Source organism: Rhododendron vialii, chromosome 8a, assembly GCF_030253575.1.
Source record: "Rhododendron vialii isolate Sample 1 chromosome 8a, ASM3025357v1".
NCBI lineage: Eukaryota > Viridiplantae > Streptophyta > Magnoliopsida > Ericales > Ericaceae > Rhododendron > Rhododendron vialii.
In genome coordinates, this window is record NC_080564.1 from 31,489,012 (window position 1) to 31,514,735 (window position 25,724).

Sequence of the window (25,724 nt, forward strand, 5' to 3'; positions counted from 1 at the left end):
TGAAATTGGTACAATATGAGAAGGAAAACATAAAGAGAGCTTCGAAGAGTACATAACGAAATCTCCTAACCACCCAAATCACCACTCCTCGGCCCTTTCAACCCCCAAAATCACTTGTGATTAATTGAATTAGAACTTATTGAATTCGTATTGCATTTCACTCTCTCTCTTTTTGCACATTCTTTAATTGTTGTCCTTTTGTGAGTCTACAATACTGCCCTTCCAAGTTAGAAGTGTGGGAAAGTTCATAAATGAACAACAAACCTTCTTCTTCTTCTTTTTTATAGCGAAGGGTCGATTTATGCGTAAGTCGATTAATTTTGGAGAACCGTAAGTCCACTATCCCCAAAATAGTTGATAGCAATTGAAACGTTTCGAATCTGAGACTTTAGGAAGGAGCAACCCCAGTCTCGGGCCTTAACCATCAGGACAACCTCTTGCATTTAATGAAAAACTAATTAATCTTATGAATTATTTATTAACATATGAGAAAAAGAAAGTGCAATTATAAAAAATATAAGTGCCTGGAAATCATTACTCTACCATTAAACAAAAATAAGCATGAATTTCAAGTTGGTTAAAGTTCGTATCCAGCCCTAGAAAAAGATTAGAAACTGATTCGCATAAAGCTTTTCGGAACCCAAACAACCTCTTCGGATGGTAAGAAAGTATCAGATAGGAAAAGGGAAGTCATTTTTCATTACATCTCACTATTTTTAATAAAATTTAGGAAAAATAACAGCCTATGACATATTTTGGTAATTAATATCCGTCAAGAACACACTGAGATATTTGTTAATGTTATAAATGTTCTTAAAAAATATTAATTATCAAAATACGTTATTGACCGTCATTTTTTTTTCTAAAATTTAGATAAAAAAACAGAGAAGAGTCAATCAAAAAATATTTATTTTTGTCGTACTTTTTCTCTCAATGTCTCACCATAATAATGCTCAATCCAAACAAATGATTAGAGAAGAAATTTAAAACCCTTTCCTTTCATTTTTTTTTCATGATGACATGAAAATCCATGTAAAGGGGGTTGGAAAAGATTCGTCGGCCACCAAATAGGAAAGCTCTCTTCCTCAATTAGGCAAGATCGCGAATAAATCTTGATTCGCTAAAAATTTGTTCGATCCTCGATTTTAACGCTGTGAAATTAATTGACGGGCAAGTCAACTCGGTTGGGGTCGGAGTCGTCGGACAAAAAGGCTAAGTTGGCTCTAGCCGTTGGTTTACAGTCCCAACAAAGTGCATGCAGTAGTCACTCTCTCTCTCTCTGAAGAACAGACATGGGGTTGATGAACCTAATTTGCCCTAAATCTCCTCCCGTATGCTACCCTTTTCTCTCCTGTGATCTTTGTTTCTTGTCGTAATTCCAACTATTGTCAATATTTCCTTGCCTTTTTCCGTTGAATTATATTAGCACAATTTTGCAATTCTCTCTTTTCAAGTATATACTTGCAAGACCGAGTTTAGTGCTTTGTGTGTTTGTTCCTAGGAAAGATACAAGTTTTTAATCTTGTTTATCAAAATTTGGACTAAGTTCACTTTAAGTTTTTGTTTTCCTTTTCCTTCACTTTCTGAGCAACCAAACAAAGGCTATAGTTCTCTTGTGTTTCTTGAGGAAATAAAGGAAAAAAGGGGAAAAGAATTCAAATATCAGGACATGGGTTTCTGCCTTTTGGACTCCATAAACCTTTGGTATCCACTTGACTGAGTCTTTGACTAAAATCCTATTAGTTTCCCAATTTGCTCTTGGACTTGCAGAGATGAGTTTTTTTTTGGATTTTTGAAGAAATAAAAGCTAGCAATTGTGTTTTGAATGGTTTCAAAATCAGCTGAAATAAGCATAAAATTTCGAATCCTGTTTTGTTTGTCTTTATACCCATGGCCTACTTTTGCCTTTATATGTTCTTGCTAATTTTACCGCTTGTCTTTCTGGTATTCAGGTGTGGGATGGGGGTAGATTCTCAGAGTGTTTCAGTGACATATATCCTTTTTGTTAAAGATATGATGTGGCGTTACTTATCCTGCTAACTTGTGATGTGTTCTCTTCTTCCGTGCCAAAAGAATATAAAAAATAAAAATTTGTGATATGTTTTCCTTAACAGTATTTACAGTGCTAGGTTTTGGAGTCAATACAATGACTTTGGTGATGATCATTGTACTCGGAATTACTAATAGAAATGCCAGAGGTTGTGGAAAGGTAAAGCCAGTATGACTATATTTGTTTGCTTCCTAAGAAATTAGAGGACTTCAGAAAGGAAAGAACGATTGTATAACCACATTAGACATAATTCTAATATGTTATTCTCGTTATCTTGTCTCTTGCGTGCCTTAATGCCACGGTTTATAAATTTATTTACTTCTCCTGTGTCCTGCACAACTCGACTGCTTTGTTGCCTATCAAAAAAAAAAAAACTTGACTGTTCTGTTGCTGCGATCACTAAGGAAGTTCAACACATTGCACACGTGCTGCATTCAATATCACTTGTCTTGTATATAACTACTTATCTTCACATTAAAAATATCAATGCAGGGCTTTTTGCTTTTATTTCCCAAGCGAAGAAAGGTGTTTTATATACTAAAGATTGACTAATATTATGCAGATATACCTTTTAGAGAAGGTTGTTCTGCGTATTATACCTGCTCTTGGAGCAAGCGTGGCATTTCTTGACATGATTATACTTTTGAGGGATGCACGAAATGCTAATAGTACTCCATACCCTGAGTGGCTTTTCAGAGGTACTCAGTTCTTGATGTGGGTAAGCTTTCTCGCTACAGGACCATGACAATTGTACATGACACATCTTTCTTTTATTCTGATTGTCGTTTCTTGGTTTCCCTTTGTATCGTGTATTGCAGGTTACTGTTCTCCTTGTCTCAAAGTTTGGCAACTGGTTTGGTACTTTTTGCAACCGTATCTTGTGCTTTTGGTGGATCATGAAACCATTTCTGGCAATTCCTTTTCTGCTAATAGCTTTTTCTTCTCACGAGGTATCTTTATTGGCCTTTTGTTTCTTAAATCATTGAAGCTTCTTTTGCCCCTTCTTTATGGTCATCAAGGAATCTTCTAGTTCATAAGAGGAGTGACATGCTTCATCACATTAAGTTTCCACTGTAGTTACTTTTCATTGAGTTTCTCTGTTGAGCTTCTCATGGATTTATTGTCAAATACGATTGGATTTGATTGTTCTAAGATACCTTTTATCCAAGTTGAGAATACAAATTCCTGAAGTTACATTTCCTCTAACAAGTGAAGATTTTAGTGGAATCAGCCAATGATAATTACTTCTTCTATGTGTTGGATTCACTTATAGAAGTGGACTTTCTGTATATAAATACTAAGTAGGACCTTTCTAAAGCGTAAACATTTTGTTGGTGGTAGAAATAGTCTACTAGGATGAACTTTTGATAGCACCTAAGGTCTTTCTTAGTACTTTAATGTTAGCATGGAAGTAGTTGCTGGTTGCGTTCTTAAAAAAGTAAGCCAAAGAGTTAGTTGATACCATTTAATAATACGACTTCTCAAATCCCTTCTTTGTACTTTGTATAATAGATATTGGACTTAGGTCATTTAAATTGCTTGAATCAAGTGCAAAACCAATCAATCTCAAGACAATGTTAAGGTTCACAATCAATTCTACAGTATCCATTATAGAAAACCACTGGCAAGAAGGCTTCCTAGTTCTGCATTGTAATTAATCATCTGAAAATCTCATGCTTATGATTGCAAATTGGTTGTTTCTTTTTTGGTTTATTCGCTTGATTTAGCTTCCTCGGATATCTTGTGGTTCAACATGTGTAGTAGCTATTTGCATTCAAATATGTTGTTATCTGTGGCAGGCTTTGAGATTTCTTAGTGAGAGTTCTTTGCTTACTGCCGATATCATGTTTGGCATCTGTATAAACATCATCAGAATAAAGAGGACATCCTCCATAAGAAGGTACTCCCTCTGTCCCAATTTTTTTCTAAGCAATTTGGGGACAATACTTTCCAGGGAACACAACCACTGCACTACAAGTAATAAATCTTCAACTTTTGAAAAGTTACCCTTCCAACTTTTTGAAATTGCTACTTTTGTTCAAAAGATCAGGGACACATGGGGATTTTATAGCTTTTGGTCCATTACTTTGCAAAATAGACAAACTTTTTGGGACAGCTAAAAGCCAAAAAGTGAAGTTTGTTGTTTTGGTCCATATTTTGTTGTTTCGTGTTACAGTCAATAAATAAAACTTGGTTGGATAGAAATTACCTTGTGCAGTTCTGGTTGCACCAAATTACCACTTACTAGTTTGGCTACCTTGAGATATGGATGCCATGTGGCGTAGTAACCTCTAGTATTGGATATGATGCAGTGCATGTCTCATAAAGATTGCCCACAGGCATTTGGACGTGTATGATGAGTAGGAACCACAATATGCATGAAAGGAAGATGAAAGAAAAAAACTATAGACTTTAAAAAAAAAAGTGAGTGTCGTAACAAACAGGAACTTCATGATCTAAAGGTTCATTGAGTATTCCAAGTCTACATGATTTTATTTACTGTTTGAGCAAAACAGATAGTGTGACCCACTGGGTTCCAGACATTAGAATTTTAGCATGTTTAGTCACCAGGCAATATTACGGCTTTACCAACGGACTCTCTTGTTTCCTCAGATTTAAGTATGCCAATTATTCCTCTAGTATAGTATTGCAAATGGACTCTCCTTTATCCTCAAATGTGAGTATGCCAACTATTTTTCCTCTTGTAATTTGAATTCTTTTATTTTAACATCGTCATTGATATACAATTGGCTAAAGTGAGCCAACTTGCTTCTTATTTTACCATTCTGGCAGGTTCAATGCCAAAACTGTGGTATATTTCATGATTCCCAATTCTATCGTTACATTGGAAGTTAATAGTATCATACTTGTTAATTATAAAGGTAACATTTAGCATATGAGTTGAATATCAAGTATCAACTTTAAATGTTGTAAACATAAGGCTAAGGTTCTTGTTTCCAATTGTGCTACACTGAGTTTTTGAGCCTTGTGGATCTATTTGTTGTTGTTTCTTTCTTTTTTGAAATATATTCCTCTTATTTGCAATAAAACACTGAACAATTAACAACTATTGGTGAATACATTCTTCTCTCTTGTTTGGTTCAAGTTTTGGCTGGTAACTTTTTTTCCTGAGTTGTACGTGATTGTCAAAAGTTACCTTAGCTTTGTGGTATTAATAACTTTACTTACTCATTTCCCATGTATAGTCTGCTTGCTAATCAACATAAACATGGGTTGTGACATTTGATGTGCCTACTTGCAGCAAATATGGTGCTATGGATGAGCCACTTCTCTCCTCTGGACTGGACATTGAAGAAGGCTGCAAGGATTCTGTATGGATTTTTTCATCATTTTCCTTTTTATATTGCCAAAGATATATTTGTGCTTGTATTTTTTAGGGGCACCTTTTGTTATATTTACAGGTCAACTTTTAAGTAAAAAAAGAGGAAATCATCTAGATTGTAAGCTATTATCAGAAACCTAGAACTGAGTTTGGAAGAGTATTTACCTATTAGCAAACTTACATGCGGACATGTTTTCTTATAAACATCGCATATACAGTGATACCAATTTTAAGACCCAAAACAGTTGACCCTAACTTTAGAACAAAAATCAATTCTATTTGTACCTACCTTTTTTTTTCTTTCTATAGTACGGATGAGTAACTGTAGTTACTCGTTTTCATTGCTTGACAATCATATGGGCTCTCATAGTCATAGCATGCTCTTCACAGCTTTGAGTCTTGAATGTCTTGTATTGGGAACCTAAGTTTTGTGAATGATTTACTTTATATCTTTCAGAAGGTAGAGTGTTCGAAGCATTTGAGTGCTTGTGGGGCAGAGAAATCTTCTATGTAGGGAGTGAACTTGTATAGAGGAATCGCTTTATTTCTATGCCAAATTAGGATTCTTTATTGTAGTCAGATATTGAATTTGATGAGTGATTACTGATTAGGCTTTTAGTTCTTAGGTACCAGTTAATACAGAATTACAGGTGTTGAACTCTAATATTTATCTCAGTCAGATTAGTTAATTCAAAACCAGGTATGATTCTAGAATTTTTGATATTGACGAATGTAAAGTCTGTAGAATGGGACCTTTATCTATAAAGTGGTATGCTATTTTCACTTCGTTGGATGGATATCACTGTTGTGGGTCTGATTCCTTCCACAACATTTGGTCTAGCATGTTCAAATGGTACAAGTAAAGCTTAATACCAATGGCACGGCTCTTTCTTTCCTGCTCTTTTCTTCAGTTTTCATTTCTAAAGACTGCAATCAATGGTGATGGATTCTGTTTTACTTTGTTACAATAGGAAATTGGCCACGGCTTTTGGCATCTCTTGACATTCAAATCTGTCAACTCTGTAATGGAACAAGGCGTGATAAAGCAACTTGACTTTGAAGATTTGCTTCAGCTACCCAATGACATGGATCCATTTTCGTGCCTTAATATGCTGCTACGTTGTTGGCAAACTCAACAAAGAAATAACTGCTCTGATCCTTCATTCGTTAAAGCCATATTTAGTGCATATGGATGGGCATATCTGCGTTTAGGAGTGCTAAAGGTAACACTATCACATAGTTTTGTATTTCCTCATATTTTCAAGATCTGCAGAAGTAAAACAAAATAGAAATGAAAAAGCAGGGCACTCTATTCGATACATTTTTATTCTACGCTAATGTATTGCTCTTCCAAGGCCTTCCTCCCATTGTATGCTTTTATAGTGAGTTGGATTGTGGCCCTCAATTTCCGAAAAGCATGCTGCCTGCTGTTTTGCCTTCTTCCATTGTTTGCCTACGTATGTGTGTCTGCAATGTGTAAGCTTCTTTTGATGGTTTTCATTTGCCTTTTGATTATCTATTTGGTCAAGTATGTGACCAAGTCAAAACTTTGATGACTCTGTGCGCTTCAGAGTTTAGACTATAGCAAATGAGTCAGTGAAGGCCTTCCTTAGACTTTTGTATAGCTTTCTCGTTATGGAATTCATGGTTTAATGTGGAAAGACCTGAAGTGGCAGATTTGAGGTGCCTTATTATCAAGTATTTGGGAGGAGAAGGTTAAGGTAGTTGTACTAGATTCGTTGAAAAAGTATGCGGTCTTATAATATACACGTCAGGCATTGTGGTGTTAATCCTAAAGACATCTGGACAAAAGTATGTGTATATTTTGTAATATAATCTGTAACTTCCACAAAAGAGGATAAACGATGAACAACCTTGTAATGATATGTGGGGTTAACTTTGCAATGTCATTTGTCTTTTTGGTGGTTCTATTTGTCTCACTCTTTTTGTTATACTTGCAAGAAATAAAGATGACTGTGTCATTTGTGCGAGTTTGTGACCTTTATACATCGAAGTCTGCCTATGTGTATCTGTATGCATGATGAAGGATATGATGAGGAAGTTATTTATTACTAGGGGACATGATTTACTTGTTCCTTTCCTCTGCATTCCCAGGGAAGCATCCAGACTAGCCTCGAACATGGGTGTGGACATGGAGTCATCTTCATGAATCCTGAATGGCAATTTTGTGAATACAATTAATATTGAGTAATTCGAATGGACGTACTTGTTAGATGACATATGTCTTATAAAGGCACCAGTCTGGTGGCCTGTCAAGATAACATGCTCTGTTGCTCTGCCACTTGAAATATGGTACTTTTTTTGAGATTTGTAGCTTAAGAAACCTATTAAGGAAGCTAATGGAGAACGAATTTCCAATTCTTTTGATTTTGATTTTCCTTTTGATTAAATGGTATAACATTTTGCAGGTGTTAAATGATTGTATGGGTTTTGTGGGACCGCTGCTTCTCAATAAGCTGCTTCAATTTCTTCAACAAGGTTTCTATGTTTGGTTGTCTTCTTACATTCTTTTCTTAACTTCTGATTCCTGCAGTGATGAAAAGGGATTCAAAATGTGATCCATGCCATCTGTTATATAGCTCCCTTGAGTGCGTGACATGATATATTCTTCATCCCAGTCTTTCTTCTTAAATTATTTGAATCTAGTTGCAATAGACGAGGGTCAGGGTTATGTATATAACAAGGCTAAATTTGTTAAGATTAAGTTTGTCTGCAGAGCTCTTGTCCTTTCAAAGTAGATTTTTATAGAAAAATGTTGGGGATTTTGGTCCTTTCAAAGAATTAGCCAACTAGCAGTTGTGGATTTGTGATTAAAGAGGAAATTGTTGCTTGGCAATCCTGTCTTTGCATTTGGCTAATTTTTCGAGGTTAATTAACCCTGATAGACAGTGTTTTAAAAGGCGCGCGCATGGTGCAAAGCGCAGCGAAGCGCAAGGCCTGCGCTTCGAGGGGATGGGCTATGGCGCAGAACCCAAAAGCGCAGAGAAGGCGCTGAAGCGCACGCCAAGGCGCATGGCGCTGAGGCGAAGGCTTTTCGTCGTGAGCCCAAAAAACGATCTCACCCATACATAAAAGGTTGCGATGCACTGAATAATTCTTCTTTTAAGTCATCCCAGCCCTAATCGATCAGCAAATTCAGCGCGACAGCAGCTTCGATCGACTACAGGCAGCAGCTCCTCTCCTTTTCGATCGACGACTTCTTCTTCTTCCGGGTGACCTCCTCCTCCTCTCACGTCTCTTCTTCTTCTTCTTTTCTTCTTCTTCGACGACTTCTTCTTGAACGACTTCTTCTTCTTCTTCCTCCTCCTCATTCTTCTTCTTCTCCTCTAACTGTATAAACGTTTCAGCTCCTCCTCCTCCTTTTTGATCGACCCTCCTGTGTTCATAATAGCTTAATTGTGAATTTTTTTTTTTGTAGAAGTATGTAAGATCCCTCTCAGCCTCTCTTTCATTTAATATTTAAAGATTCTTGCATAAAATTACACTAAATGAAAAGGACCTGTTTTTTTTTCCAGACATATATATTATATAAATGGACATGCTACCCCAAATACAGTAAAATTACATATCTTAATTGTGAATTTTTTTTTGTACAAGCCTGAAAAGGACCTGTTTTTTTTTTTACAGTAAATGGACATGCTTATTTGTGTTGAAAATTTGTTCTAATAAATTTTGCCTCGTTGCCAAGCAAAAAAAAAAACTTTTGCGCTTTGCGTCAATAAAGCGCGCGCCGCGCCTTGCGCTAAAGCCCCAGGGGACCGTTGCGCCTCGGTGCGCCTTTCGCCATTTAAAACACTGCTGATAGATATCCATCACAAACTTAGGGGTATTTTCCCACTCTCTGTGGCATTTAATGTAGAGAGCATGCACTGACCTCTTTTTGATGCGTCATTCCCTTTTATGATTAATGTCTTAAAGTGTGTGTATGTCTGTGGTTTTTCTTTTGGGTCCTAAAATTGGAGTTCAGTATCCATTATAATGGTGTAGCATTGACGCAATGAGTTTTTTATTTTTTATTTTGGCTTTTAATCAGGTTCTCAAGGTTTGGATGGGTATATTCTGGCAATTTCATTGGGTCTGACCTCTATCTTGAAGTAAGTTTCATTTGGTCTTATTACAGTCTGTTCATTTCTTGCTGAACAATACATTATGAGGTGCTTTTTTCACTAAGCTATCAACTTCAAAGTGGTTCTATAGAAGTATAAAAAGTTTTGTTCCCCTCGTGTAAAAGCTCAAAAGATCACATTCCGATATTGTGGGTAAATAAACCAACTTGAACTCAGGCTTTTGTTCCCTGTCTTTTTTCCAGCAGAGATGAATTCAGACTTTGTCTAGGAGGTACTTATTTTTAGGCAAAATTCCACGGAGACCCCCTCATCTGTTCCTGTTTCCTGCACACCCCCCCTAACCTTTAAAAACGCCCAAACAAATCCCCTCATCTATTGGAAATGAAATTTGTCTCACTCTGTTGTCGGAACGAGTGCTTTGACGATTATACCCTTCTTTGTGTAAAATCCAAACGTGATGAGATAACAATTCCTTTCTCCTCATTCTCAACATCGGTCCCCTCTCTCATTCAATCACCCTCACTGTCAACCCTAATCTCGATTACAAATTCTTCATTACATCACCACCATTTGATTAAAGCTCAATTTATTATCCCTCCTCAATTTCTCCCATTGAAAATCTCATAATCCATAATTGCCCTAACCAAAAAGGGCAATTTCTCTGGATATGATTCTGACATAAAATTTGAAGAATTTGAAGAATCATCAATTGATGTATTCGATGATTTGGCCAAAGACTTTCATTTCAGACCCCAAGCAAATCGGCTCCTGTAGCTCTTCCAAATCAAACCCCGGCGTCAGATCGGACATCGGATATTGATCATCGGGACTATTGTTCAATGATGTTTTCCTGGGGCCCCCGAAATACATGATATGAACAGCACTAGATCGAAAAAGTCGTCATTGGTGGGTTTCGAGTATGATTCAATTTTCAAGAGTAAAGATGATAATGATTGGAGGAATAGAGCTTAGTCACCGGTGTGCCATAAATATGTTTAGGATGAGGACATTTTCCTCGGTTTTGGCTAGGTATGACGACAATGTCCTCGCCGATGTTGTAATTGAGATTAGTATGCTTGAGATTGGGATTCACTGGCAATTGTTTAGATTTCCTTTGGCTTTAAAATTGGTTTTTGATTTGTGTTTTCAATTTGGGGGCCGATTTCAACATGTTTTGTAAATTGGTGGCTTTTTATAATTTGGGGTTTTCAGTTTTTTGAACTAAACCTTCCAGATTAAAAAATCAACAAGAGAGAGAGAGAGAGAGAGAGAGAGAGAGAGAGAGAGAGAGAGAGAGAGAGAGAGAGATGTAAATAGTAGTGTTAAAGGGCATTTTTGTCTAAAAAATGCCCAAACTAGTGACATATGCCCGTGCAACAAACAGTTCTGTAACAGAAGGGTGTCATTTGGGTAACGGTTATAAATGAGGGGGTTTGTTTGGGCGTTTTTAAAGTTTAGGGGATGTGTGTGGGAAACCTGTATAGATGAAGGGGTGTCCGTAGAATTTCACCTTATTTTAACATGCATCATTAGAATGGGATGTTTTTTTGTTGAAGCAGAAAGAGCAAAGATTGATTAGATTAAGAGAAGGAAGTGGTGAGAACTGGGATCCACTTTCCACTGTTCCTAAACATAAGGCACCCCCCTTAGTACAATTGGTGCAGTCTTTTCTATTCCATTTTTCCAATGGACCTGGTTTAAAGTATTTATGTGAGATTGTAGGAAGATTAGCTACGTCCTTACTGAGTGAAAGGTTACATGTACCTTCATTCTTGTTTACTTAGAGGTAATTCTTACTAGTATTGTTTTGTTTCCAGTTATTATCGTCATTACAAACTATATGCCTGTATTATGCATTTTGCATCATACTTAAGGTTCCCTTGCTTAATATTCTGAGAGTATATTCTCAATGGTTCAGGTCCTTCCTTGATACACAATATTCTTTTCGTCTTTCCAAGCTAAAGTTGAAGCTACGAGCCAGTATTATGACTCTTATTTATCAGAAGGTAAATCTTACTTGTTCTTTTTCAATTTATCCCACGAGCTTATGTATTGAACCCCTTTGATATGTCATGCACAGCGTATTAATGATGACCAGCTGAATGCACAGAAATGAAATCCATTCCTTTGTACTCGGCAAGCCTTTCAAACCATCACTTCTCTTCATGTTTGACACTCCTCGGGGATATGTAACATTTGCCTATCAATGTTTGGTGGGGGACCAAACATTTTGTGGTAGACAACTACCTTGTCAATGATTTTTATATGACAGAATGTAGTCTCTTCTAATTCCCCTCCCGGTCAGCCACTTAACTTGAGGAAGTTGATAATGCCTTGGAGGAAAGTCATTGTTTTGTCTTTGTAAAAACATGGCACATATATTATGTATGCTGAAACATGATGAGACTGTTGCATATAACTAGAGGAAACTCATTAGTAGTTCCACTAACTGTGCAAAATGACTGACTTCTTAGCTTTGCTTCCTTTTGGCCTATCAAACTCCAGATAGAGGTTGGATGCCTCTGTCAATTATACTGCTTGCTGACAGATTTGAGTGAAAAGTACGGATTATAGTGTTTATGGTGTCGTCGTAGGAAACATTGGGAAGTGTATCGACCCTCTTACCCTAAAATACACTATGGGGAGGACGGCTATGAGTTTTCAATGATCTGGGTTATGTTCCATACTTACATACATACATACTTACAACTGGTATTTTTACTAAAAGACCTGTTATGTTCCATTTGACAAAAAAATGTCATTGATGAGGGCTACTATTATATGTCCAAGACTGATTAGTTCCTTTTGATGCTTTCAATTTGTTGACAGTTGACATACTGGTTCTCTTAACTATGTTGTGCTGGCTGTCCTTTTTATATGCATGCTTCTACTGTAGATGTCAAGTTGAAATGCTTGTTCCATGTTTTAGTAACTCTTTACAACATGTGATAAATCTTTAAGTTGAAGATGGTCTCAGCTTCTTTGGTTTCTCTCAATTTTATCCTGTGAATGCTGATAATCTTCAACTTCATATTTCTGTGCTTTTGTGTTCTCATATAATTCTCTATGGCTTCAGTTTACTTTCCGTACTCGATTTTTTTCCCTGTGTTAATTTTTTGTTGTTTGTGCATTCTTCCCAGTGCCTACGTGTTACCCTAGCAGAACGATCGAAATTTTCGGAAGGGGAGATTCAGACATTCATGTCTATAGATGCTGATCGAACTGTCAACTTGTTTAACAGTTTACATGATATTTGGAGGTTAGATTTTATTTCTTGGTTCCCTTTCAGACCATATATGTGCCTCTACACAAAGTAAGTTAGTTTAACTGGTTTTGTCCTTTAAAGGTAGTTTTTCTATTGTAGACAAGTACTCTGAAATGCAGTTTGATGGGCTAAATAGTAGGGAAACCCCTTCTTTTGCAAGTATTCTTCCTGGATCTGTAATGTTTCATTGTGTTTTTGGTTGTTCCAGGGATTCTCCACTTCTTAACAATGGTAATAAAACAGTCCGCTGTAAGATAGTCACTCCACTCTTTAAACGTACTTCGGGAGATTCTTTAAGACTGTAGATAGTATTCTTTGCCAAACTTGCTTCCTATCGTACTTTATGAGCAAAAACATAACAAAGAAAACATTTGTCTAGTGTAGTAGCTTGAGAGAAATTAAACGTATCCATCTGCCCGTGTACATTTTGACTGCAGCATCTAACACCTAGAGCAGAGAGAGTATAGTCTTTGGGCATTCTAAGTTTTTGAAGTTCCAAAAATCCTCTACCCCTTGGCCAGCCCAGAAAGTAGATTTTTTTTTTATCATGAATTATCAATTGTCTTATAGCCCTCGGTTTCTGCTGTATTCCCTGTCCTATCATAAGTGGGCTGCTAAGTGCTAAACCATTTTGGCATTGCTAGTCCTCGAACACTGCATACTTGTGTTATATTGCTTTTGTGCTCATTATTTCTCCAATCCTTAAATTTTGTGTTACCTGAAATACAATCAAAGTAAAGTGGGTATTTCAGGCATAAAGCCATTCTAATGGCCACTCAAGTATAGAACTAGTAATAGCCTGGATTTGTGTTGGGCTAAATATCATTAGTTTGTAAGTGAATGAATGAGGATCGAGACATTGTACAGTTAGTAAAAAACAAATAAATTGATACTTCTGTTCGGCTGAGCAAGGCTACTATAACTTGCCCTTATCCTTCGGCTTCGGAGCATCTTTCATCATATACGCATCCGAGGATTATAGGATGCTGACGTTGGCTCATTGTCTGACCATTTTAGAATCAGTGTTCATGTACCAGTAGTTGTTATCATGGTGGCTGTACAATAACAACATTTTTAGGGATGAAAAACTCACTATTTCCCTCTAAATATGATAATATGTTTTATCTCTAAATGATTCTTTTAGTGTGATTCCTGATATGATTCTAACTGTTGTGCTAATTTTTCAGCTTGCCATTTCAAATTGGAGTTGCATTGTATCTATTGTATACACAGGTCAAGTACGCTTTCCTTTCAGGAATTGCGATTACCATCTTGTTAATACCAGGTATATGCACTTCATGTAAGCTTTTCTTGTTGAATTCCCTCGTGATATTTCCAAGCTGTTGCGGCCTTTTATCTCTTCTCCATATGGACATCATATTTAGTGAATGTCTTCTGTGTAGTCAACAAGTGGATTGCTAATTTAATTGCAAGTGCCACCAAAAAAATGATGGAGCAAAAGGATGAAAGGTATGTACCTTATTCTGTGTGATTCTATTATGCCTAAAGAATTAACTTGCTACTTATTTTATCCACAATTTGAATATACAGAACCCAGCCTCTATATTTTGGGGCCTATTTCCTAACAAGTTACACTTTCAAGAAAATTGGTGATCTGACATGGTATCAAAGCTTTGGTTTTTGGAAGATTTCGGATTTAAGTATCTTCAATAGATATGTTTTGGTTTGCATTTTCTTTCTCTCTGTGCGTGGATGTTAGGGTGTTGGATAGCTTGATTTACATTGTTTGGCGCATTGCTGGACCTATTAAGCTTTGACAGCTTTGACAAAGATTGGTGACGAAACTGCCTGACTCCCGAATTTACACCAAGACTTCTAACCAGTAAAAGCTAATGAATCAATATGCGCAAAGGAAAGAATATGCAGTAAAGTAGTTGTGCTAAGAGAACCAAGATAAGTAGCATTTAGAAAGTCTATAATCAGTTCATTTGTTGAGGCCCATTTGAGAAATCAACTCAGTGGCTCAAGTGGCAGCCTAGTGGATATGTGTTCACACTGTTTTCACTTGCCATATTGCGGTTTTCACATCAGTCGACAGTTGCTTCAGTTCCTTTGAGTACTTACTGAATCTGTTTGAAATAGTTACAGTTCAGAAATGTATCTTTGGACTAAATTGTATCTGCTCTTTTGCAGGATTAGGAGGACAGGAGAAATTTTGGCATATATCCGCACTTTGAAAATGTATGCATGGGAGGTTCTTTTTACTAGTTGGTTAATGGAGACCCGATTTTTGGAAGTGAAACACTTATCGGTATAAATGATACTTTAATTGCTTGTTTTTATTTATGCTATACTTAGTATGCCTGTATCCCTCCAGCTGTCTTACTTAATTCCTTGCATACTTTCTAGTAGACACGGAAGTATTTGGATGCATGGTGTGTATTCTTTTGGGCAACAACACCAACTCTTTTCTCTTTGTTCACATTTGGTCTCTATTCCTTGATGGGGCATCAACTTGATGCTGCAACGGTATTGTACTAAAATCTTGACCACCTGCGTTTCTTTACTGGTGATATTATCTTTTGATCCAAATTGATCTTTTATTTGCAGGTTTTCACTTGTCTGGCTCTGTTTAATAGTTTGATCTCTCCACTGAATTCATTTCCATGGGTCATAAATGGGTTGATTGATGTGAGTTGTCACATGCCTTGACTGCTGAAGGATAACCTTTTCATATTTAATGATTATGTGTTATAGTAGATATTTTACTCATTTCAATTTATCTCAGGCCATTATATCTATCAGGCGTTTAAGCAGATTCCTCTCCTGTCCTGAGCATGAACCTGAAAAGACGGGAAAGTCTCTGGCATTGTCTTGCGCTAAAGACCACTCTGATATGGCTATTATCATCCATGATGCATGTTGTACTTGGTCAAGCAGTGATAAACAGGATCTGGATTTGATATTGGATCATGTGACTGTACACCTTCCAAAAGGCTCATTGGTTTCAGTTATTGGAGAGGTTAGATCTGTGCCTGAAGTTCTCCGTTATACTGTTTCTTTCTTAGTTTTCACTGTCATTCCTTTTGTTTTTTTCGTTTTTTGAGTAAACTCTGGACATGGTGCCCTAGCCAGAGCTTTACTGGGGTACTACTCAAAGCTAGCAAGTTGGTTGTGACATCTTCTTCATATACTTTGTGAGTTGGTTGTTTGTATGGGAAGAGGAAGGGGGTGGGGGCCTGACTTCTTTCCCGTTGGTTATCCAAATCTTACATTCAAAATCAAATATGTTACATTGTAACTTGCTATCTGAGTCAAACTCTCTGTACCTAATAAGCAAAATAGGGTAAAGTGGATGTCGAATCTGTCTATTAACTGATTAATGCAAACAGAGAGATAAGGCCCTCACTCTTATATACTTCATAGTACCCAGAAGATGTGGGACTTTGCTTTACACCCTTCCTAACGCGTAACGTGGTCACTCGGAAGCACCTGCCGCTTGCTGGCCAGAGACACGCACCCTACCCATCTCTAGTATCTAGCTCTGATACCTGTTAACGGTCTTGGGTAGTTTCCAAGCTATTGGAGTTAGGGTGCCCTCACGCTTATATACTATATCTTTACATTGTTACCCAGACGATGTGGGACTTCGCTTCACAGTTGCATCCCCCTGTTTTTCCACTTATGTCCTTTATGTTTGGTTCATGTACATTATTAATAAATTTGATGAGCAGGTTGGTTCAGGTAAATCATCCCTGTTAAATTTGGTTCTGGGAGAAATGAGGCTCATCAGTGGATCTGTACATTCAAGTGGATCAATAGCTTATGTACCACAGGTTTTCAAACTTTGAGACATTCATTCCTAATTTCCTACACTGTCTTAAATTATTGTCTTAAGCTTTCCTTTGCTGTTTGATTTTGCAGGTACCATGGATTCTTTCTGGAACTCTCCGTGATAACATTCTGTTTGGGAAGGATTACAATCCACTAAGGTGACTCCAGAAACACTTCAAAATAGTATTGAGTGTCAGTTTCGTTTTTAGCAATTCAGTTGCAATGCCTCTTATGTTTCATTCTCCACCTTTAGATTTATTCCCCAGTGTAGTGCACCATAAAACAATTATGTTGTTTTACTTCTAACCATGCCTAAGTAAAATTTTCCTAGACAAATTCTTCATGGAAACTCTCTTTCGTTTTCCAATTTGGAGCTTTTTGCTACCTTGAGCAGATACTCAGATGTGTTACAGGCATGTGCACTTAAAGTGGATATTGCACAAATGGTAGGAGGTGATCTGGCTTACATTAGTGAGAAAGGAGTGAACTTATCAGGTGGACAGAGAGCTCGTCTTGCTCTGGCCAGGTAAGATCCTAAATCCAAACTGATTGCATTCTGGGGGACTGGGTTGATGGATTTTCTCTGTTTTCTTGAAATGATTGTGCCATCTTTAAATTGGGCAGGGCTATCTATTGTGGGTCTGATATAATCATGCTCGATGATGTCCTCAGTGCAGTTGATGCACAAGTTGCTCGCTGGATTTTATATGAAGCAATTCTTGGTCCTCTTATGAACCAACAGACACGCATTCTTTGCACTCATAATATCCAGGTTAATTTCTACTTTGGGTAAATTTGAATCAATAGGCACATGCACATGCACATGCTAATTTTTAGTATTTTTCTTCTGTGCCAGGAGGACAATGTGAGTATCTACGTTGATGTTCAAAAGAAAATATGTTGAAATCGGCATAAAATTGGTTTTCTATTTTGCATTCATGTATATTTTCTGGTTTTGAGAACAGGAAACAATCTTTAAAACAGATAACAGAAAGGCCCCAAATATTAGTCTTCGAATTTGTTGTTTATTTTGTTCCATGAGTAACTTAAACCTTTAATAGGAAACACACAAGGATTTTGCTACAGTTACTGCATGTGCCATGGGTGGAACTGGACTGCAACATTGCATAGTATTCTTTTTACTTCATCTGCTTAAATTGACACTGCTTAATTTGACACTGATAGATTCAGTTGGTGTTTTCATCTTTGGTAATTTTGTTCTACTAAGGAATCATGTCAGGGTAATTATGATTCCGTCATCCTACTGTATAATTAGATTTGACAATGAGGCAGAACATGAATCGCTAGCTTTTCATTTGGAAAACATTCTTATGTGTTTCACTGCTTCGGAAACATTTGTTTTTTGATATTGGGAAGGAATTCACAAGTTATTTTCCTCTGCATTCCACAGGCAATATCATGTGCTGATATTGTCGTCGTAATGGATAAAGGACGTGTGAAGTGGGTGGGGCACCCAGCTGACTTGTCAACTTCATCTTTAGAATTCTCTCCATCAAAAGTATTCAACATCCAGTCTCAAGTTCATGCACAAGAGAGAAGTGGAAGTACTTCTACGGAAGCCAAAGAAATTACTATTCCAGAGAGTGATCACATATATGCTTCTGAGGCACCAGAACAAGTTTCTGAAGAAGAGCTAAGGAAAGAGGGCAGAGTTGAACCCACTGTATACAAGTGAGTAATAAGAATAATCATGAAAACATGTTGTTGCTTACTGTAGATTTGAAATTTTAGAGGGTTGCCTCTCCAATTAGTCAAGCACCTTTGTTTTAAGGTTGACGGTGTGAATTCTTATCTTTTGCAGACACTATGCTGCATTTGCTGGTTGGTTTATTACAATTGTAACATGTCTCTCTGCAATTTTGATGCAAGCTTCTCGCAATGGCAATGATCTGTGGCTATCATTTTGGGTTGATGTAACTGGAACCAATAAAAAGGGCTATCCCACATCCTTCTATCTGGTAACCGGTTGATTCCTTTAGTACTTGTGAGAGCAGATTGTTAGCACACTTTGATCTTTTTTTTCTTTCAAATTGAATTGTGAGAGGAAATCAGTGCATCATGTAATTTTGCAGTAAATGGAAAAACTGTTTTTTCCTCTTTCAGAAAATAAGAGTTTTTAGGGTCTCTGGTTTAAAATATCTTTCCCGATCTTAGTAATTCCTTTTCGCAAATGTGATGGATATCGATTTTCGAAAACCATGGATATCCAATTTCTTAGGGATGGGATGAGACTATGTGAAAATTGTTCACCTAGTAGATAGAAAATTGTTTTATAAACTAAAGGCAGTAAAATCTGTTGAAACTTGAGTAGATGAGCATTGCTTGTTATGGTGGACGGGAGTTGGGTAGTTCATAGGGATGCCCATGTCACAAAACTAGTTACTGGTGGCTGTTGACGTAGTCATACATTGTATACATAAAAATGTGCATGGTTGAGTTTTTTTAGTAGTTTAAAGCTGTCTATGATCTAAAACTAAAGCTCTTTATTATACTGATCCCAGAATAGTAGCGTTTTAGACTGCTCAGTATCATTGGTAGCTTGGCTTCATGTTTGGCTGCTGATATTATCTAATATAAGTTGGGGAATATACATAAATTAGTTGAAAAGTTGGTACTATTTGGATTTAACCTTTTTCGTGTATTGGCTTAGAAACTTCACTATGAAAGATGAATAAAACGTGCTTGGTAATGGCAATTAGATTGCTTACTTTTTTCCAGAAGGAATAATATAAATTTCTGAGTTACTGTTCTTCTTGAATGAAATGTCTTTTTTACAGTGGATAGAAAAACAGTGAGAAGCAAGTAACTGTTTTTGGTTGACTTTGTTTCTGATTGAACAGGTTGTGCTCTGCATCTTCTGTGCCATCAATTCCTTGCTAACATTAACGAGGGCATTCTCATTTGCATTTGGCGGTTTACGTGCTGCTATTCAGGTGCATGATAAACTGCTAAAGAAGCTCATTGATGCACCCATTATATTCTTTGATCAAACACCAAGTGGGAGAATTCTTAACAGGTAGAATTAATTTCTTCGAGATATTACTCCATCTTCAGTTTTGCATTCTTCAAATTGTTTATATTTATTAGATTGTTAACAACCAACTTCTATAAAAGCTTAAGCTGTTAGAGAGAGAGACAACTTTCTTAGTTATATTCTCAACAATTATTTGTAGGTTATCTTCAGATCTTTATACCATCGATGATGCTCTTCCATTTATTCTCAACATTCTTCTGGCTAATTTTGTTGGCCTCTTGGGGATTGCTATTGTTTTGGCATATGTGCAGGTACATTGATAAGATCCTTGTAATTATGCCTTTTCTCTTCGGGATTTGTTTATCGTCTCATATCCAGTGTTCAGCTTTCCCCGAATCAAAACATTGTCTAATGATAAATTAATTATGTGTTTTACAGGTCGTGTTTTTGCTGTTATTATTGCCGTTGTGGTATATCTACAGCAAACTGCAGGTAGTTTATGTTAGCATGTTGGATAGTACTAGTTTGGAACTCATTTTGCGTTGTAGTAGTCAAATCTAAACGTTCTCTTCCTGTGAGAAGAAGAAGAAGGTGCTGCATGGAGTTAAAATGTTGGTCCAAACTAAGAACGGCTTGCAGTTATGGCTTCACAAGCTTTGGATTCTTTAAATGAAAATATAAAGCTTCTAATTCGTTCTGACTACCTCTCAGTTTCTACGATATGATGTCAGAGGTGGGGATTCGGCCAGGAATTCTTCCATATGAAATGAACTGGGAAAAGGAATGACAGTTCAGGACGTAGTAGAGAAACGTAAATACCATAACTCCATAGAGAAACCTAACAAGGCCTTCTATCCCAATCGAAAGGGCTCAGATACATAGATCAATTAAAATGCCATAAATATTGGAAGTGTCGAATTTTGGGTTGCGTGAAGGAATTTTTCTCTCTGGAAGACAGAAGGAGGGCAATAATAATAGCAGCTAAAGTGCTAGCCTCTTTTGCATGAGTAGTAAGGGTTTAGAAGGCACTACCAGAGCCAAGTAATCACTACTCTGGCCTTGTTGAAAGTTTTCAGTGATATGACACTTAATCTACTTCATTCCTTTTTTGAGGTGTTTCTAAGAAATATTTTTTCTGTTGATATGAAGTACATTTTTCTGTATTAACTTTTATCTTATGCTGGAAGCGATACTGGATTATAATATAGAGTTGTCTACTAAATCAAAGATTCTTCAGTTCTACTACAGGTCTACGTCTCGCGAATTGCGGAGGCTTGACAGTGTCTCTCGTTCACCGATTTATGCATCATTTACAGAGACACTAGATGGATTGTCTACTATAAGGTCATTCAAGTGTGAGGTAATATATGGCTGCTCAAAATAACTTTGTTATGTTTTCTTTGGTGATTAGGTGACAGAACGTACAGTTGTTGAGAAAGAGCCAACTAGCATGGTTCCTGGTTGTGTTTTGAAGTTCAGTTAGAGGCTTAAAGTTTGAGTTTCTTAGAAGGGATTATTCTAGAAATATTGTTTTTTTAGCAGGTTCCTTGTAGTAAAGGCAGCTTCAATTTTCACTTCATGTCAGTAGGTCTCCACTTGGATGGCTTCGATTGAGATAGCTATTTCAAAGTAAATTGATGTTTATTCTATGGGGTCATAAACATCAGAAAACTTTAACATGTGTGACCTGGCCTAGGCTCACCAAGATCATTTGAGAACTAGCTAAAAATTTAGGTATGCTTGCATGTAATTGAGAGGATGGACGAGGACCATGAGGTATGGTATGGAGAGTATAAGGTGCTTCCTCCCATTGGTTTGGTTGAGCAGGAAGATCGTTCCTCCCATTTGTTTGGTTGAGCCGTTCAGCAGGTAGATAGGAAAGAGGGGTAGTTTTCATAACCATTTAACCTTTTCGCCTTAACATGATAGATGTTATGAAGTATAAAGTTGGTTTATTCCTTTGTCCTTCCACTCTACTTTTGGCTGGACAAATTTGGGGCCTGAGGAATGTAACATGGTCACTTCTGCTCTCCCGTCCCCTTTACTCCCTCCTCCACTTCCTTCATCCCTTTCCGACTAACCGTAGCAACAAAACAATAGTTGTTGATCTTGCATTTGACTATTTGTTAGTTTCAGCTAACGCTGCTTTGTTACAGGGCTTCTTCATGGATAGGTTTACCAGGAACGTGACATCTTATCAGCGAACTTCTTACTCAGAGATAATAGCAAGTTTGTGGCTCTCCCTGCGCCTTCAGGTATGTGTTACAACATCTTGACTGCTGGTGGCATCATACAATAGTTTCCACCGGATGTAATACTTAATAACGATTGGATCACTGTAGTTGTTAGCGGCATTTGTCGTCTCGTTCATTGCTGTGATGGCTGTTTTTGGATCTCGAAGCAATATCTCATTTTTTATGGATACCCCGGGTCTGGTATGCTTCTCAAGTCCTAGACTATGCTAGCAATTTGTCACCTGAACAATCTTTTTTGCGTGTCCACATCTGCTAATAAAGATCATGTGATGGATTGTTTGTCTACAGGTAGGCTTGGCTCTTTCATATGCAGCCCCAGTTGTATCTTTGTTGGGAAGTTTTTTAACAAGTTTCACCGAAACAGAAAAGGAGATGGTATCTGTTGAGAGGGTTCTTGAGGTATGAGGGTCGAAAGTATTAATGCTTGGACATATATTTGTCACTGAAATAACATTTGATTTTCTGGCTATAGTATATGGACGTTCCTCAAGAAGAACTGCTTGGGAACCAACAATTAGACCCGGAGTGGCCACTTCAAGGACAGATCGAGTTTCAGAATGTTACTCTGAGATATATCCCATCTTTGCCTGCTGCATTGAAGGACGTCAGTTTCATTATTCCTGGGGGCATGCAGGTCATTTTCATTTATTTCCTGATATATACAACTTTTATCAGTAGATACGTCTTGAACAAGTACTCTCTTTCCGAATTTAGAAATTCGTAATGGTTTTGAGTTTAAAATAGCCATAAATGTACTCTTATCAGGTTGGAATTGTTGGAAGAACGGGTGCTGGAAAATCTAGTGTTTTGAATGCCATCTTTCGCCTGAACCCTACATGTCAAGGACGTATTTTAGTGGATGGCATGAATATAGCTGATGTTTCTGTAAGACATCTTCGATCACATTTTGCTGCTGTTCCCCAGAGTCCCTTCTTGTTTGAAGGATCCCTGAGGTATATTTACTCATTACTTGCTCATTCAACATCACGTGGACGGTATGTTAACAAGACCAACAGAAAAAATTGTAAGAGTCATGTGAGCAATTTTAACCGGAGCCAAAAGAAAACACTCACTTGAAAAGAAAAAGGTAACGAACCTAAACACCTAAAAAGACTAGCAAGGCAGCAAGAAGACTGTTTGCTGTAGCAGCGAAGCTCTTCCTTATGCAGAGTTGCAATTATCAATATGAGCAATGTTGCGTTGTTATAAAACTGAATGAGTAGTGAGATCTTTTGCCAAAAAGAAAAGGTGTTCCTCTTAGAGTAAGACAGGTATGCCCCTTTGTGTTACAAAACCTTTCGTATCTTGTTTGGTCCCAACTTGCCCCACAACTGTTTTTAACCCAATTAAAGTCCACGTCATTCTTCAACCCATAGCCTACTAGCAGCAGTGCATGGAGAGTCTTCCTTCTCATCATTTTTCCTCCATATTTTAGGTGGGTATAAGAATGACTTAAAACAGTTGGGGTTTTAGTAGAAGGCAGAAAGTATATGGAATGATTGCTTGATACTATTTACACATACAAGAGGTGTCACGCCTAGCTGAACCAGGAAGTTTTTTTTTCTTCATTGCAAGCAATTTATTTTCCTTTTTCATCTTTCGAAGCAAATAACCTTTGTCACAATGTGGGGCCTGCTGTTGTAGGGGAAAATCTTCTTGCTGGTTTTTTCGGCTGTTTTGGGGGTTTTTGTGTTTTTTGTTTTTGTCAGTGAATGGTTTCTTTTGTCCTATGTTTGCATGATTCAGATAACATTGTTGTGTTGGTTGTGTTACCATGACATTAACTACGTTTAATAATTGAAGCAGTGCATGCACTTATGCTTTGTACCACTTTCCAGGGCTAACCTAGATCCATTCCGGGTGAATGATGACTGTAAAATTTGGAAGGCTCTAGAAAAATGTCATGTCAAGGAGGAAGTAGAATCAGCAGGAGGATTAGACATCCACGTAAAAGGATCTGGAACTTCATTTTCTGTTGGTCAACGACAGCTCCTTTGCCTTGCGCGTGCATTTCTCAAGTCTTCCAAGGTGAGCGTTAAACGTTCACAACGGCCACACTCAAAACTATCTGTACTGATACTGGCAATATTATTCAGGTACTTTGTTTGGATGAATGCACAGCCAATGTAGACACTCAAACAGCTTCAAAGCTACAGAATGCCATCTCTAGTGAATGCAGGGGCATGACAGTGATCACAATTGCCCACCGCATTTCCACAGTATCGAACATGGACAATATCCTGATTCTTGATCAAGGGGTCCTGGTATGCTTACTATTTTGGAAACTTTACCTCTGCGATGTTGAGATTCGAAGACAAGAAAAAACCAATTTTTTAAGAGCTAAGGGCCTTGTTGGGTGGACTTTGACCATGTAATGGGGTTAGCAGGTGTTTGTGCTTGCCATAGGTTTGAGGTTCACCACCAAATTAGTAAGGTAAAGAAAAAATGACAAATGAAGGTAGGAAGAAAGAATTCCCACATAAAATGAAGGTAGAAGTTTTTGGTAATTTGGATGACATATAAACTTTTCTCTGGACTCATGAATTCTAGTGATGCTGGTCTTACTTTTCTTGAGTAAACAATAGAGTGTTGTGAATCAGAATTTCCGCAATATTACTTTCTTGGTCTGGGAGGCAGCCAGTACATCCTAGGACCTTGGTGCTTGGGATCTTTGTGCTGGGTATCCTCGAACGAGATGTAGTTCCTATTGTTCCTACTTTAATTGTGTACATATAAATTTCTCATTCCATTTGCTTGTGTAGGTGGAACAAGGAGACCCTCAGATTCTTCTACGAGATGAGAAATCCAGATTTTCAAGTTTCGCCAAAGCCTCCACAATGTGAGAAGTGCTTGCAATTATGCCTTGATCGCGTGTTGATACACTCCGGTTGTGTTCTATGTAAAACACCCATGTATCACTTAAAAATGCTGATACATTGGTATTATTGTACAGCATTAGAACTCGTTGCTTAATCGAATTTTGCAGTCTGATGCATTGGCATAATGTAACTGGTGGTTCTGGGAAAATTCCTGCAAGTTCTCAAATAACTGTGGTCATAGAAAGTCTCCAAAAACATCAGGGTTATGTCATCCATGGTGGGAAAACATAAAAGCTGATGACTCGTTGTCTCAAGAGGCTACGACAACATTAAACAACCTTTGATCCACCTCCTAAAACCTGAACTTGTGACCTCCTAGAGTAATGATATACCTATACCAAGATGCTTGGAGTCGTTCGATGTATGTGGATCCTGTACTAAGAACGTGGAACCCACAAGTATTGGACGGCTAGAACACATACATGTCTTGTGTTTCAAGTATTATACGACCATTCAGTAAGAAAGTCTTCGTTTCACCGATAAAAAAAAAGTCTTTGTTCCAAGTATTGTACGACCTTTCAGTTGGAACTACTCATGTTTTTCATCATTCATTTGCTTCCAATGCGTACTCTCCTCTTTAGACAATGCTATCAAACTACTATACAGTTAATAACTTATGAAAATGAATTTTGTGGTAATAAATTGTCAAATTGGTTTTTTTTTTTTTTTTTAAATTGATTTCTTAACAGAGGGATACAGTGAATAGCGGATAATCTAGTAAACTATCTCATTAGTAAAAGAAGTGGATACCATGAATCTTGGGTTCACCTTGACAAATGTACAGCCAACAAGTATCTTATTGAGTTGGTTTTACGTTCACCAACAAAGAAGATACTGTGTAATGACCTTTTTTTTTCCCTTGTTACTCGGATGTTCAGGTCAGTTTACGAGTACCGTGACTAAATCTGGATTTATTAGAAAGAATTTCATTGAAATAAATATTCTCGCTTTGTACTTATCATTGTATTGGGTGTGTAATTATCTTCGTATTTGGTGGTAGCTAAGAGGAAATAATGTGGCCCCAAAATCTTTTTACTTTATAAGGGTAGTCCAA

At 37.3% G+C, this 25,724-nt stretch overlaps 1 protein-coding gene across 1 annotated transcript; it reads left to right on the top strand.

Moving 5' to 3' along the window:
• The first annotated feature begins 977 nt into the window (after positions 1 to 977).
• Positions 978 to 24,836, top strand: LOC131335331 (ABC transporter C family member 13). Its single transcript, XM_058370642.1, has 36 exons — positions 978 to 1,331; positions 1,953 to 1,986; positions 2,115 to 2,209; positions 2,613 to 2,768; positions 2,869 to 3,000; positions 3,850 to 3,950; positions 5,313 to 5,382; positions 6,365 to 6,616; positions 7,823 to 7,892; positions 9,448 to 9,508; positions 11,400 to 11,487; positions 12,622 to 12,740; positions 13,934 to 14,031; positions 14,150 to 14,216; positions 14,901 to 15,018; positions 15,120 to 15,236; positions 15,318 to 15,398; positions 15,496 to 15,729; positions 16,442 to 16,543; positions 16,632 to 16,699; positions 16,936 to 17,067; positions 17,166 to 17,313; positions 17,953 to 18,233; positions 18,364 to 18,520; positions 19,403 to 19,578; positions 19,736 to 19,847; positions 19,975 to 20,028; positions 20,774 to 20,896; positions 21,693 to 21,791; positions 21,879 to 21,971; positions 22,080 to 22,190; positions 22,264 to 22,425; positions 22,557 to 22,744; positions 23,630 to 23,819; positions 23,888 to 24,055; positions 24,554 to 24,836. The coding sequence occupies exons 1-36, from the start codon at positions 1,293 to 1,295 to the stop codon at positions 24,632 to 24,634; spliced, it is 4,377 nt and encodes a 1,458-aa protein (XP_058226625.1). The 5' UTR covers positions 978 to 1,292; the 3' UTR covers positions 24,635 to 24,836.
• Positions 24,837 to 25,724: the final 888 nt, after the last annotated feature.

Coding starts and splice junctions, on each gene's coding strand:
- LOC131335331 (XM_058370642.1), top strand. CDS start 1,293: ATGGGGTTGATGAACCTAATTTGCCCTAAATCTCCTCCC. Junction 6,617..7,822: donor TGCGTTTAGGAGTGCTAAAG/GTAACACTATCA, acceptor AACATTTTGCAG/GTGTTAAATGATTGTATGGG. Junction 14,217..14,900: donor ATGGAGCAAAAGGATGAAAG/GTATGTACCTTA, acceptor GCTCTTTTGCAG/GATTAGGAGGACAGGAGAAA.